This window comes from Pygoscelis adeliae, unplaced genomic scaffold (genome assembly GCF_000699105.1).
Source record: "Pygoscelis adeliae isolate BGI_AS28 unplaced genomic scaffold, ASM69910v1 Scaffold226, whole genome shotgun sequence".
NCBI lineage: Eukaryota > Metazoa > Chordata > Aves > Sphenisciformes > Spheniscidae > Pygoscelis > Pygoscelis adeliae.
In genome coordinates this window covers 3121003-3135993 of record NW_008824983.1, presented here as the reverse complement: position 1 = coordinate 3135993, position 14991 = coordinate 3121003, and the positions used below count along the sequence as shown (strand labels likewise).

The following is a 14991-nucleotide window of genomic DNA, read 5'->3' as shown; positions in this document are numbered from 1 at the left end:
CTCAAAGATAAGATACTTTCTAAAAGAGTTAAGGTGGTTTTGCCCCAGGAAAGAAAACAGTGAAATTGTTTTAGACTGCTACTTGAAATTCCATGTATATCTACATTATTCTGAAAGATCATTATAATTAAGCCTGGAAACAATGTGTCTCCTGCTGCTTGTATTTTAATAAGATTTTTTTCCCCTAGAAATGAATAAACAAAAGCCTGTTGAATAGATACATAAAAAGAGGGTCTATAATATATTTACCAAAGTGTCTTCCCCTCCTCCCCCCCCCACTTAAATTGTCTTGGATAAATCAAATTGTTTGAAAGTACGTGTATGAATATCTAAGGCGTATGTAGGTCAATATGTTGCTCAGACTTTCAAAGCTATTTTCACATGTGAGCAAATGTTAGCATTTCACATTAAACATATGTTTGAAGCTGGCCCGTGACTTGCATAATAAAAGTAAAACACTGAAATTAAAGTGCTTAGTCTAGTCTGTCACAAAAAGTACCCATGTATTGTTGTCTATTCTTTTTAAATAAACCAGCTGACATAATTCCTGTTGGAAGATGCTCTTGATGACTTTTTGAAAAATAACATTTAGTCATGTTCTGAATTTTTTTGTTAGATGCACGCCTCGTCAGCATCAACTGCTAGAATTACAACTGGTAGTTGAGGTGCATCCTTTGCCCTGATGGAAGCTTTATATTTTTGCTCAGGTTATTTATAAGAACGAAAGTGCTAACCTGAAGTCCCTTAAAAACAATTTACATAACTGTTAAAAATGTAAAGAAAGCTTATTATTATAACACTTACAGCATTTATGCAGCACCTAGTACACTATGTAAATTGGCTAGAAACATCTGCATGACTGCATTAAGAGTCATGAATCTATAACTGGGAATTGAGAAGACGTGAAACAAGGCAGTTGCATCTGCAGCTGAACTAGTCAAGATCTAGGACATAACCTAGTCTGAGGAAGATGTGGACTATTTACAGGTTGATTTGGTGACTTTACGTAATGTGTGATTGCTAACAGCACTTTGTCTATTATAAAATAGAAATAATATTGCTTCAAAATCTGAAAGCATAAAGTAAGTGTCATTTTCCCTCCTACTCATGGTTTCACAGAAGATTCACTTTTTGAAAGCGAGAAGTATGGTTAAAACATATTTTTAAAAAATGCAGTCTTTTGACATACACTGCTGTAGTTAAAATGTGGCACACAAGATGATTTGATTGTTGAAAAGTCAGTTCCACTTGACAGAAAGAATGGCCAGAAAATTTTTTCTTGGGATGAAATTTTCTAGGAAGAATTGAAATTAGAAAGTAGGTGTTAAGAATGTTGTTTGTTCCATTACTGTGCAGTGTTTCATAATAGCTTTCATTATAAAGCAACGAGGAAAGTTAAGGGTAAATTCCTGTGTGGGAGAAGGAGCATATAGGCTTTCTAATTCTCTTGATACATGCAGCTATGCAGCATGTGGAGCATTGCAGTACACAGTGGTTGTTCTAATGCTTCTTAGCTTGTTGGGAATCTCAACAGAAGATTTTTTTTTTAGTATACCTGTGTTTGTGTCTGTCTGAGCATGCACATATAACTTGTCAGGAGTTTAAAAGAATACAGTGAAAAACAAGAACAGTATCGGTTATTCACTACTAAGGTAGTACTACAAGATAAGAATATTTAGTCATACGTTGGAAAACAGGAAAAGAATGACCATTTACCTTGCGAAGGACATCGTAACTGTCTCCAGGGGTGCCCCCTTTTGTGCTCAGCCTAAGCTGGCACTTATTCATCTCTGCAAGCTTGAGGCTAGCTGATGTAATCCCCACTAAGGGCTGCTGCACGCACGCCCAAATGCACAAGAACTCTGTAATATGTGAACATACTGAACCTGTTGTCTAACATAAAAGATTTGTTTGTTAAACTTTTTATCTGAAATGGGAGGGTTGAAGCACATAGTTATAAAATAAATCTCATCACTCACCTAAATGACTTCACGGGACAGGACAGCTGGGATGGTGGGATTTTCTGACTTTTTCTTGGGCACCGTTGCTCGCTCTCACCCAAGTTGCTGCAGTTCTCTCTGTGAGTCTGTAGATAGCCAGGAAAATCTCCACTGAGGGTACTGGGCAGGCACAATGTGTTTCACATTGTAGGATATACTTCCCATTGCAGTGTTTTGTGGTGCCAGGTTGGTGTTAGCATCTGCACCATCTACACTTAGTGCTGGAGTGCAGTAAGTCAGAACTGGTTGTAAAGGACTGCTGGGGACGGACACAAGTCTCCCCAAGGTAAGAGCTGCCTTGGAAGCAAATTTTTGGTTAAAAAAAATTGGTTTGGAACTATGTGTTCATTTTAAAAACAGTGACGTCTGCCTATACAAGCATTGTAAAAGTTGTAGTTGGTTGGTATACGTATGAGGGCTGAAAACTTCCCCTGAAAGAGAGATTAAATGGAAAGAGTCATGAGTGAGTTGCTTTTACTGTATTTGGAAGATTATACGTACCTTAACCATAGTTTATACTTGTTTGATTTTTTCAATCTTTAAGTAGTAGTGAATCTTGAAAGGAACGTGCTGGGCGTGGATTTAAGTTGATTGTTATGATAAGGGTTTGGATAGATCCTTTATTTCCACCTTTCAAACAACAACAACAACAAGTTCTTTCTCCTGTCCACTTGCTCTCAGTAGATGTAGTTGGCTGCTTAACATCTCTAAAGTTAGTACCGTGGTGTTTCCCAGAGCTTTTGCTATTTATGCAAGCCTATTTTGGTCAGTACTTACTTTATGTTTTTGTTTTGTCAGCAGCCATGCAGCAGGTCCTGGATAACCTTACTGATCTGCCGACATCAACAGGCGCTGAAGAAATAGACCTGATTTTTCTTAAAGGAATTATGGAAAATCCTATTGTAAGATCACTTGCTAAGGTATTTAAACTTGCTGCTCTGAATAGAATCTGGGAATATTTTAACTCTTAAATTATTGTGTGAACATTGAGTATGGATTGAGGTATTAACAATGGCTTTTATGTACGGTATGTGTTATTAAAAGACTTGAAGGAGTTCTTGAAGGTGAAGATTTGGTATAATGTAATTTCTGTGCACGCTGATTTATTGTTATATGGAAGAATCTAGAGGAAGAAGAAAAACTCAGAGACTCCAGAAATAATGTGGTAAATTTATTTATGAAGAAAATGTCAAAATAAAGATTTGTAGAAGCAGTTGGTTTCAATATAGTCTCATGACCACTGTTGTGTGCAAAACCCACATGCCTTCCAACTTTTAGCATTTGTGCCAAAGATGAAAAGTGAGAGCAATAACCTTCTTTGCCTCATGGCGTAAACAATTTTTCCTTTTGTCTTTGGCACAAAATGACTTTCTGATCAGCCCAGTGAAATATTGTCTCCATGCCTTTTCCTGGATCTCAGAGTAATACTGGGATCTTTGATTGTCAGCTCTCTGAGACATGGGCTATCCTTAGTTTTGGTTTTGCATTATGAAAATCTTTTATTTATAGATGGTATATATTTATAAATAAGTAAGATGATATTTACAAAAAATCTTTGGACTCTGTAATTAAAATGTAGTAGGAGGTGCAGTCAATATTGCACAGCGCTTATATTCTTTCTTAATCTTACTTCATAGAAATGAGCTCCTTTCATGAGGAAAAAAACAATTAACTTAAATGTAGCTGTCTCTTTAATATGAATAGACATCTGAAAGCAATGCCCTCTGGGCAGGCATGAAATACTCCGTAAAGCTAAAGGATTGTTGTGCAGGGATTTTGCTCAGTATAAAAATCTGGAAAGGAAAACTTCTCATAAGAATTCATATAAGAATTTACTTGTGTTTAGCTGTTCAAAAAAATTGGTTGTAAGTGGAAGACATTGCATAGTAATAAACTTAGAAATAATGGATGTGTCTCATCTGCTAGTGAGATGACTGCAGAGGGAAAGATTTGTGTACTAAATTTACTAAAGTAAAAGCATTTTCTTACTTAGAGTTGTTTCCAGTTTCAGTATCTGCTGCATGTCATCTTTAATTTAATATTTATCATGAAGAAAATGTTCATTGCAAAGCATTTTTTTCTTATCAAGAATTTGTGCTTTAATGGCCAATTACAGTTATGTGGAATTTAATGACTAGCAGATGTAAAAAAGTGCTTGTAATGGAAACAGACTCTTAACTATAAACTTGCTTTATCTAGAATGCTGAAAGGTTTTAATTGTGTTCATATGGCATGACCTCACTCATCTTTTCTTTTCTAATTATTTTGGAATTAAACCCAAAACCTCAGTCCTAACCAGCAGAGCTAAATAAGGACAAGATCAAAATAACAACACATTTCATGAAGTATATGTAGTTCATATATATCCATTTGTCTCTAAAAATATAGAAAACTTGTTTTTCTGTTAGAAGAGCTAGTTTTAACAGAATAGGCAATTCTCAGGACCCTGAGATGGTCAGATTATTTAAGCAGATTCATTTCAGACCAAGCCAGAAACGTAAAAGCTTTTTCATTTTCCTTTATTAGTCAGTTATTAAGACTAATCATTATGTAAAGTATCCCAAAAAGGACAAAAAGAAACTTAGGGAAATGTGCCATGAGCCATACAAGCTTATTTTTTCTTTTCAGTCCTTAAAAAAATGAAGGCAAGCAATAAGCATAGTAGCTAGTTTATAATACTTTGCAATGCAAAGTTTGGCTAATCTTTTAAAATTGCGTTAAGTTCATTTCACACTTCTGTCTAGAATAAAGGCATCAAGGTAGAAATTACAGATCTTTTTTCAGGTAGGGTTCTTTCACTGCACCTTTCCATTCTTCAGTGGGTGGTAGGGGAAAGGGGAAGTAACTGTAATCACTGTAAAATGCATTTTCCTGTCATTTTCTGACGTTTATGCTCAATCCTAACTAGCCTTTAGAATTATTATGCTTTTTTGAAAACAGTTGTTGAATTTGGAACATGCATGAATTTTACTCAGTTTTGCTACTGAACCGTCTTAACAAAATTCTCTTCTCCTGGTTTGTTAACTATTCTTTTGAACCTTCACCTTCATCTTTTGAAACTTCATCTTCTTTTCTGCAGTCACACTATTGCTTTTAGTATTGTAGCATAGCCTACAGCATACCAGGTGAATGCCTAACCTAGACCAAGGAAACGTCTTAGGAGTAATCTATAAGCATTGAGTCCAGTATTTAGGACTCAATGTCAGATTGTTGGAAGCAAAAGCCTTACTATTTCAACATTTGGCAAGTATAATAAGTATCAAATGAATCAAAAGACTCAATTCAGTATCACTATTTCTGAAATGATGAACTGAACTGAAAAAAAAAATAATTGCAATGTCTGTTAGCTATTCCTTTTTTTATTTTTTTTTTTTAATTATTCATACCACTCAATATCCTGCTACTCCCCAACATATTACAGAGGTTGTTGACTGATAAACTTTCTGTTTCCTGGTATATACATGGCCTTGATTTTGGAGTGAAGGGTGAGGATATTTGTATTTAGATTATACTCTGTGTTAAAGTCAATAGATTTGTGTTTTTATTTTCTGTAAAAGAAGTAAACTTTAAAAGAAGGATATTGTTTACTGTACGTATTATGTACAAAATAGCATTCCCTTATTAAGGAGAATGTGTGTAGGTGCCAGGCTTCCTATGACTTTGTAATCATGGTCATTTGGTTTGTGTGTGTTGGTGTTGGGGAATGTTTGAAATGTCTTTCTCTATGTTAAGTTAGCCTTTCCAGTGTTTGATCATCAGTCCTGCAGAGATACCATTTTATAGATATGAAGTAGAATTTAATACACAGATGATTTCAGGAAACCCAAGTTTTCTGGTTTTAGCAAAATTGTATTTTAACATCTGTTTTAAAGCACTAATAAGAAAATAGAAGTGTTGTGCATACCTTCAAATTATATATATGGGAAGTATATATAGATGACTCCTGAATATATCTGTTATTTATTGTGGTTTTACATGCCAAAGTGATTGTTCTTTTCTGAACTTGTTGTTGCTATGGTGTTGTAAATAACTATTAATTGAGTGCATTGAGAATCTTAGTTATTTTTTGCCTCTTATTCCCTAATTTTATGATACAGCACTGCCTGTAATAAATAAGTAGAGCATTTGGATTTATGAGATGTTTCTCTTGCAGCTCAAAGTTCCTACCTTTCAATGAATTTAAGTATCTGCAGTGTTTAGGAAAGGGTTATGTCTGCAGCAATAGCTCTAGAAAGAGATGAAACGTTATCACAGAATGGTTGAAGTTGGAAGGTACCTCTGGAGGGCAGCTGGTCCAACCCCCCTGCTCAAGCAGGGTCACCTGGAGATGGTTGCCCAGGACGATGTCCAGACAGCTTCTGAATATCTCCAAGGAGGGAGACTCCAACCTCTCTGGGCAAACTGTGCCAGTGCTCAGCCAGCCTCACAACAAAAAAGTGTTTCGTTATATTTAGACAGATCCTCCTGTGTTTCAGTCTGCGCCCACTGCCTCTGGTCCTGTCACTGGGCACCACTGAAAAGAGCCTGGCTCTGTCCTCTTTTCACCCTCCCTCAGGTATTTATACGCAGTGATGAGATCCCCCCCGAGCCTTCTCTTCTCAAGGCTAAACAGTCCCAGCTCTCTCAGCCTTTCCTCAAACGTGAGGTAATCCAGTCCCTTCATCATCTTTGTGGCCCTTCGCTGGACTCTCTCCAGTATGTCCAGAACTGTACACAGTACTCCAGGTGTGGCCTCACCAGTGCTGAATAGAGCTCGACCTTCTAGCAACACTCTTCCTAATGCAGCCCAGGATACAGTCAGCTGCCTTTGCTGCAGACTTTTCTTTAGAATTTCCTTTAGTTATGCAGACTTTCCTTTAGAATTTGCTGTTTTGAAGGTGTTTGAAAGAGAGGAGCCTGAGGTAAATGCTTCTCTTGCAGATTTTATTTTTTTCTGAGCAGATCCCTTAGTTCCTTTTTTGTCCTTCTTCTAGAAGGTGTACTTGTGCTGGGTTCTGAAGCAGAAAAGATCTGAGGCACTATACTGTTCAGAGAGGACTGTTTGGTGTGTATAGCATAGAGGTTATAGGAAACAAGGACATACAAGCCTCTGACAGGTGCTACTTACAAAGTTTGTTGGGTCATGTAGTTAAGCATGCAAAATCCTTCAGCAGATCTAAAGATAAAATATACAGATTATACTATATGTAATTTTTCTGGCTTTCCTGCTAAAGGTTGCACCAAGAAATGAATTAAAAGGTTTATAAGTTGGAACTACTTGAAACTTATTTACAGTATAGTCTCATATATTTAATCTTACAGGCTCACGAGCGACTGGAAGATTCTAAACTTGAGGCTGTCAGTGACAACAATCTGGAGCTGGTGAATGAAATTCTTGAAGACATCAGTCCCTTAATAAATAAAGATGAAAATATTGCAGAATTGGTTGGAATACTCAAGGAGCCTCATTTTCAGGTGCCACCTTTTTACTGTATGTTGCCAACTTACTGTATCAGTGTCCACATATGGATCTAGGAATAATAATGAAATAAAACCTGAACTGTAGCAAACTTTTAATATGTAGGATTTTACTCCAAATGAAAGGTAAAGCAGAAGCCACGTGGGGTTAAGAATGAGCACAATTTTATTCTTTGATATCACCTCAAGAATATCTTCACTTATTGTATTAAAATCCACTTGAGTTTCTGTTATAAATCTTGAACAAACATTTACTTCCTATATGACTGGAGTTTCCATAACAATTCCCTGAAGGCTTCATCCTTAGCATTTCCAGGTGGTCTTAGTTGCTGATGCTGACCATTCTGCACTTCAGTTCATATGTCGGCATTCATACTTATGTGTAAGATGTACAGTTTGCAGAGTCAAGGAACGTGATTCTTCTGTGATGTGATCTGCACTGCAGCTTAAGTTGAGACTCTGCATCCCCCTCACTGTTGCTCTGCTACGCAAATGACGTTTTGACATATGCTTGTCAAAAGCAAATGTTTTTCCATAGCTGCCATTCTATTACTGGCTTCTGTACTGACCCTTGAAGATTAGGGTTTGTAAATCCTTGGTAGGTTCTGGACTTTCTAGGCAGGCTTCAGCTGACTTTAGTACTTAGCTACAGGTATCCTGTAGAATAACATAAGCAAAGCTTTTGCCACAATATAAATGTGCTTCTTTTGGCAGACAGGTGTAGAGTCATAGACATTTTTTGGTTATATGAGTTTAAACACACTTTTTTTTTTTCCCTAAATTTTCAGTTATACATTATAAAAACATAGCAGTGAGATGCATTACTGTTTAACATAGATAAACGCTGGAAATGCTGTCAAGCTGTGGCCTGTTGGAAGAAGGAACACTTTAAGAGCTCAGTTTTTGAGGTAGTAGCTATTCTGAGTGCCGACAGTTCCTCTGCCTCTTCTGAAGAGCAGTGTGTTGGCCTCCCTTGTGCTCTTATTTGTCAATGTCCTGGTTTTGGCTGGGATAGAGTTAATTTTCTTTCTAGTGCTGTGTTTTGGATTTAGCATGAGAATAATGTGATAACACACCGATGTTTTAGTTGTTGCTAAGCAGTGTTTATACTAAGTCAAGGACTTTTCAGCTTCCCCTGCTCTGCCAGCGAGAAGGTGCACAAGAAGCTGGGAGGGAGTATAGCCAGGACAGCTGACCCAAACTGGCCAAAGGGATATTCCATACCATATGACTTCATGCTCAGTATATAAGCTGGGGGGAGTTGGCCGGGGGGCAGCGATTGCTGCTTGGGGACTGACTGGGCATCAGTCGGCGGCTGGTGAGCGGTTACATCACTTGTTTTTTGGTCCCATCCCTGCTCCCCCCCCCGCCCAGTTTTTGTTTCTCTCTCTCTCTTCTTGTTTTACGTTCCATTACAATTTATTACTGTTATTGTTGTTATTCTATTATTTCAAGTATTAAACTGTTCTCATCTCAACCCATGAGTTTTCTTACTTTTGCTCTTCTGATTCTCTCCCCCATCCCACCAGGGGTGGGGAGGGTGAGCAAGAAGCTGTGTGGTGCTCAGTTGCTGGCTAGGGTTAAACCACGACAGTTCAGAAGGGCATCATAACTAAAGGATCAAAGACTATTATTTGCAGACTTAATGGTGAATAAACCTTCAAATCAGTCTTTGATCCCTTAGCAGAAGTTGGTACTGGAAAAGGAGAGGATGAGTTTGGAGGAATTGGTAAGTTACAATGCAAAAAGATTGGAATTGGGGGCCAACTGGTGCAGTGACAGACCTGATCCATTGTGTTAGATAGAGAAACTAAAGCTGACAAATTGAAGAGGATGAATCAAAAGATGAAAAGGACTTGCTGGAGTAGACTGACTCTGAAAGGCACTGTAGCGATGATCTCTGAAGAGAGATGGCAAAGACCAGAGACCAACTGGGCAAAGAATCTTCTGCTTCTTTCACTATACTGTTGAGTGACTCATGGGTGTATAAGACAAATAAGCTATTACTAGAGCTCCCTACTTCATTTGCTGCAAAGCCTGGATAGTACAGAAAAAATTAGGTACGAAAGGAAGAGAAAAGACTATTTGATGGTTAAGATAGTTAAATGCTGCCCTGGAGAACTAACCTATCCTTCACTCTGTCAGAATTAGAGTTCATTTAAAAAAAAAATAAAGTCTGAAGCAGCTTTAACTTGTATTTTTTTTTAAATTTTCTAAGTGCCTGTTGTGAGGCCTTCAGTCGCATTTGCAGAAACAATGAACAGTTTTGGATACTGCGTACACGCAAAAAGCAGCTAGCTACTTACTTTTTAAAAGTAGATCTGATGTGATTCAGTTTGGGGGCCTAAAATTAGGGTGTATTTTTTGGCCCTTAATTTTGTGCTTCCATTCTCCATCTGGAGGCAGGCCACAAAGACAACTGAGGCCAAAGTCGTATTATTTTGATTAAGTGTTTTTATTTAACTGATGTTATAGTTATGACCACTCTAGAAGAGCTTCTAGGAAAATTTGCAGACCAAAATGTGGATACAATATTCTTTCTAAGGCTTGGGGAGGCTATATATCTCCCTCTCTGGAAAGGAAACAGAAAATTAACTAAATACTCGGGAAATAAGTGCTATCCTTTCTGCCTCATTTGGTGCAAGGAGGCATATTCCAAATTCCACAAGAAGGGACCCCTAAGGAAGAAAGGAAAAATACAATGTCATTTGTAATTATAGAAAATGTAATTTGCATCCTTTCTCCAGTTCAGTAAATGTGTAAACAAGCCACCTTGACTTGACTCTTGTAGTTTCGTGGACACTATTGTATAACTGTTTTAGAGGCTGATTCTGTACTTTACAAATGAATGGTGCCACTTTATCACAGTGTCATCTTACAGTTGTAACCTGCCTCAGCATACAAGTATCAAATGTGATATACAAGTCATCAGTGCCATAGCTTATTTGAATGTATCATTTAGTGCTGAAACTACCGAGTTACAGAACTTCATTTCTTTTAGACATTTTTACAGAAGATACAGTGGGGACAGACTGGCTTATGGAGTACAGGTGCATGTATGGTTACACTATTAAGTTTGACTGTATGTTCCCTCTCTTTTCTCTCTTCTCCTTTCATTCCTTTCTTTTTCTTCCCTTCCACTTTTTACCCCTTTTAGTTTTAACTAAACTTTTCAGCGTTCAAAGTGTGGAAGATACTAAGTTCTTATGAGTTTCACAGTATTGATGGCTGGCCATCAGGCCAGTATGTATTGAAGAGCCAGCTGGCACATGCAGTGCGTAGAAAAGGCTATAGCAGGTCTTGCCAGACAGTAGCTGGAGAGCAGAAGAGAGGAGTGGTAGGAGACGTTGCCTTGAGGGAAGAGGGAGGAGTTGAAAATATCACACCATTGGAGTGGTTAAACATGCAGAAGAATCACTTCTGCTGCTTACGGAAGAACTTGTTCAGTTATTTTCATCTTTCCAAGAATTATGCAAGCCATTCATCCTAAATAGTAGATTCTGCTGGCAATAAAACACTTAATCTGAAAAGCAGCCGATATTTTCTTCTAATAGTTAGTTTTATAATTGCTAATCATATCTTTAAAATGTTTCATTTAGAAAAGTGATCTTAAGTTGCCTCCTAGGCAGATGTAATTTATAGGGTTATTTTTCCCACATATTCATGCCTCCTTGCCAGCCCCCCTGATTTCTTTAAGATCTTAAATTATTTCCTCACTTTTCCAGAACAGCCTTTAAAAATCTCTCCTTTTCACACATACATTAGGGGCCTGTGGTCCATTTATTAAGTTCTAATTTTTAAACAGCGTTATCAGAGAAGACTAGCACATATTTAGTGCATAAAAGAGGAATGGGAATATTTTCAGTACTTCTGAGGCCTGAAGTGTTAGGAAAGGAGTCCTAAATTCAAGACCATAGAGTTGTTCTGCTCTTGTGTATACCCCCCACTCCCAGCCCCCAATTTGTAATTTAATTGTTCTATTGGATCACAATTGGGGAAATAGTTATCATATAGAGCAGGCAATGCTTCATAAATTGTATAGATTGTGCTGAGAATTTTTTGGGGAAAAACAAATTTTGAATTTGACCTTGGCTTCAGCACTGTAGAGAGCCTTGGATGTTTTATGTTTCCTTGTTTACTGAATTTTTAATTACTTTTTTAAAAATTTTTTTTAACCTGTCAAATAAGTACAGCCACAGAAAACTACTGTAAAAAAGTCGGTATGTTCTAAGTTTATGGATTACTTTATGACAGTATCTTGCACAAAGGGGCCATACTGTCTGCCACAGGACTGTATGTCCATTGTGCGATGTCTCTTGTGATACACAGAGAGTTCTTCTAAATGCCTTATTCCAGCAACATTGCCATTTTTATCATGAGAACCTTTCTACAGTTACCTGGTCGTGGATAGTCAGCTGGTCCTGTTTACATATGCGGTATGGAGGAAACTTTGAACCGCTTTATAGCTGTTGATTATTCAGTCCATGTTGTTTTGCAGACTTTGGCAGTGGTTTTATAAGTGTTCTAGCACCCGTATGGGAAAGGTCAGATTCCAGCAGAGCTCTGGAGTTGCAGAAGCACAGGATATCACTTCTTCCGATACCATAAGAAAGAAACAAGTGAATTTCATGCAACTGTATTTCTCAGATCACTCAACCACATTACTGAAATAAGAAAGTAACTGAGAGCGACATAAAATGTTGAAGAGTAGTCCGACGGTGGATACAGACACATGGCCCCTGTTGCCAGGTGGCTTTGTTTAAGTGTTCTTCAGGACTGTATGCCGTCATCTGGCTGGCTGGAAACAGTCTCATAAAACTGGTATAGATTCTTGACTTTCAGAACTGAGAGTTAGGTATGGGAAGGTAATAAATTAACTGTGGCTTGTTTTAAGGAAACCAAGAAACTACTTTTCTTAAAGAAACCATTTTATAATTGTGGGCAGCAATGTACAGTCCCTGATAGTCCTTCTGTAACTCAGCCATCACGTAAATAGCAGGAAAAAGATTTTGTGATTGAGAGATGGTTAAGTAGCAGTCAAAAGAATTCATGCTTATCCATGAAACTGAGTGAATGAATAGGATCAGAATGTGGATGATGGGATCAGATTTAAGAACTGAAGAATCTTTCAGACCGTGTTAATTTGCAAAGGATGGCACAGACTGTTTGCTTAGTAGTGTTTTTTGACTGTGGATCAGATTATAATCCATAAATTATATAATTGTTAAGGGCAGGGAGCTGTACAAGCATGGTTATTTGTAAGGCTCCATGAGAAATCTAGTGGTTTGTGGCCAGAAAGTTTGGGAACCGTTTGTTCTAGCATGTGACCAAAAGAGAAAACTGGTGCATCTGCCTGGTTTTGTCAGTGGTAATGTGTTAAAATGTGTAGTTGATACTAGTTGGTTTCATTTTGGAAATGTAGAAAGATCCAAAAATGTTGCTTGCAAACATTGGGAAACAGAGATCTGTTCTCCTGGTTTCTGGATTGGATGTGCCTTGGATAATGAAGAATTAGAAATTGCTATCATCAGACAGCTGCTTGATTTAAATAAATGATTGTTTTTACTATTTAATTTGATTTGGTTTCTGTCCACAGTATCAAGAGCAGCCACAATAAGCAGCTGTCTTTACAGTCTTAGTGGCAGGGACAGAATCAGTGAATTAGAACCTCCTTCTAACCTCAAGTTGAAGTATCAGCAGGGTCATCGTGTAACAGGCAGATTAAAATGACTGTTCAGATTTGTGACACTTTGAGGGCTTGCATGTTGAGCTTAGCACCGAACTAATAGGGTTGCACAACTTTTAGGTTAGAGGTGACTTACAGAAGAATGGAGCAGGCTGCATAGCAAAATTGTTAAATTTGCTTAAATGTCACCTGCTCACCAGCTCTACTTTCTAGTAGTTTGCTGTCTTCCTCTGGCATGTGCGTGTCACTGCCAATGATAATCCCTATGATGTCCTGTCCTCGGTGTCTTCTCTTTAGCTACGTATTTGACACCAATCAGTGATCTAACTTAAGACCATATCTCATGAGGTCGCTGTTTGAAACAAAGCTATGTTGGTTGGGGCCTGTAGGCATTTCCTCTACTTGCTTTTTTCCCCCTTCCTGTATGTGTCAGTGAGACTTTGCTACAGGCTGCTTTATCTTGAACTACCGTATGCGGTGGTTACAGGGTGTCCCTTTTCCTCTTTAAGATGGAAAGTCTCCACTGTCTAATTTCACAAGTTTGATCTTGTTTTACCTGTATGTATTGTCTTATAAATACTTTCTTTAAATCTTAAAGTATCTTTTACGAGAAAATTAAGTCTAAATTGCATTGTCTTCCAAAGATGATTATATTTATTTGTGTCTCTTCCTTTTGGTTTGTACTTACGTATGTAGACTGGTGAAACACCATTAACTATAAGGTCTGAGCTCTTGTCTTCCAAAAAGTGAATTCTGTCAATTTGGATTCATTTGGCGCTAGAATTCTGCCTTGGCTTTATGCAAGCAGAAAGCACTCATTCTGCAGATTGCTAGATATCCTTGCATACCGGTAATTATCTTTAATTTACAGTTACTTCCAAATTACTGTGGAGGAAAATTTTATTACATTAGACGCAAGTATCTAAAGATGAGTTATCTTCATTTTTTTTGCAGTGGGTTGTTCGTTTACTTTAAACATTTGCTCAGATATTGTCTCATTAGGTGAAAGACTATTTTAGGTGCTCCTTTTTCCATCTTCTTCCCTGCAAATTCATTAAATTTCTCCTGTTCCTCCTTAAGAAGCAGCATTTGTATTTACAAAAGAGAGCATATTTGCCAAGACAGTAGGCTTATCGGGCCATGTGAGCACTTGTATTTCATACAAACATGAAAGTGAATTTTTTCTCCGTTCCATGTGAGTAAGAGTGTTAAGATCCGGTCCCAAAAGGGCAGTTTCAGTGGTTATTCAGCACTAAATCCTTTTGTAAATGGTTATTTCATGATTTAAAAAAGGCTTTTTCTGTTTCTTCACAGTCACTCTTGGAAGCACATGATATTGTGGCTTCAAAATGTTACGATTCCCCTCCTTCTAGCCCAGAAGTCAATAATTCTTCAGTTAACAACCAGATCATTCCAGTGGATGCTATTCGTATTCTTGGAATTCACAAAAGAGCAGGAGAACCACTGGTAAGTAAGTGAAGACGAGTGTGTCTTTAATTTAAAGTGCGAGTGAAAGCATTCGCATGTGCCTAATGTCTTGCATTACATCTTAATTCTTTTCATTATTATGTTGTGTAATTTAATGGGTGAGAGGATCAGTATTGAGAGGTTGAAATAAGAGTATATTTGTGTGTTCTCCATCCCATTCTCTTTAAGAAATTATGGGATAGTGAATAGGCAGTCACTAGGCTGAATGACTTGCTAGCATAACTGACTAACACAACATCTGTTTGGTCCTGATACAAAATGACAGGATTGCATGCAATCAAGAACAAGACAGTCATTGTTCGGTCGTATGAAAACCTTGTCTGAAAGCACTTTTGTGTCACCTGATGCTTATCTGTTTAT

At 37.6% G+C, this 14991-nt stretch overlaps 1 protein-coding gene across 1 annotated transcript in view; it reads left to right on the top strand.

Moving 5' to 3' along the window:
- Positions 1-14991, top strand: part of MPP6 (membrane protein, palmitoylated 6 (MAGUK p55 subfamily member 6)) — a 44337-nt gene that overhangs the window by 17976 nt on the left and 11370 nt on the right. The window contains exons 2-4 of the mRNA XM_009325730.1: positions 2802-2920; positions 7302-7454; positions 14458-14610. Coding sequence (XP_009324005.1) covers positions 2804-2920; positions 7302-7454; positions 14458-14610 — 423 coding nt within the window. The 5' untranslated portion in view covers positions 2802-2803. The remainder of the gene's footprint in view (positions 1-2801; positions 2921-7301; positions 7455-14457; positions 14611-14991) is intronic.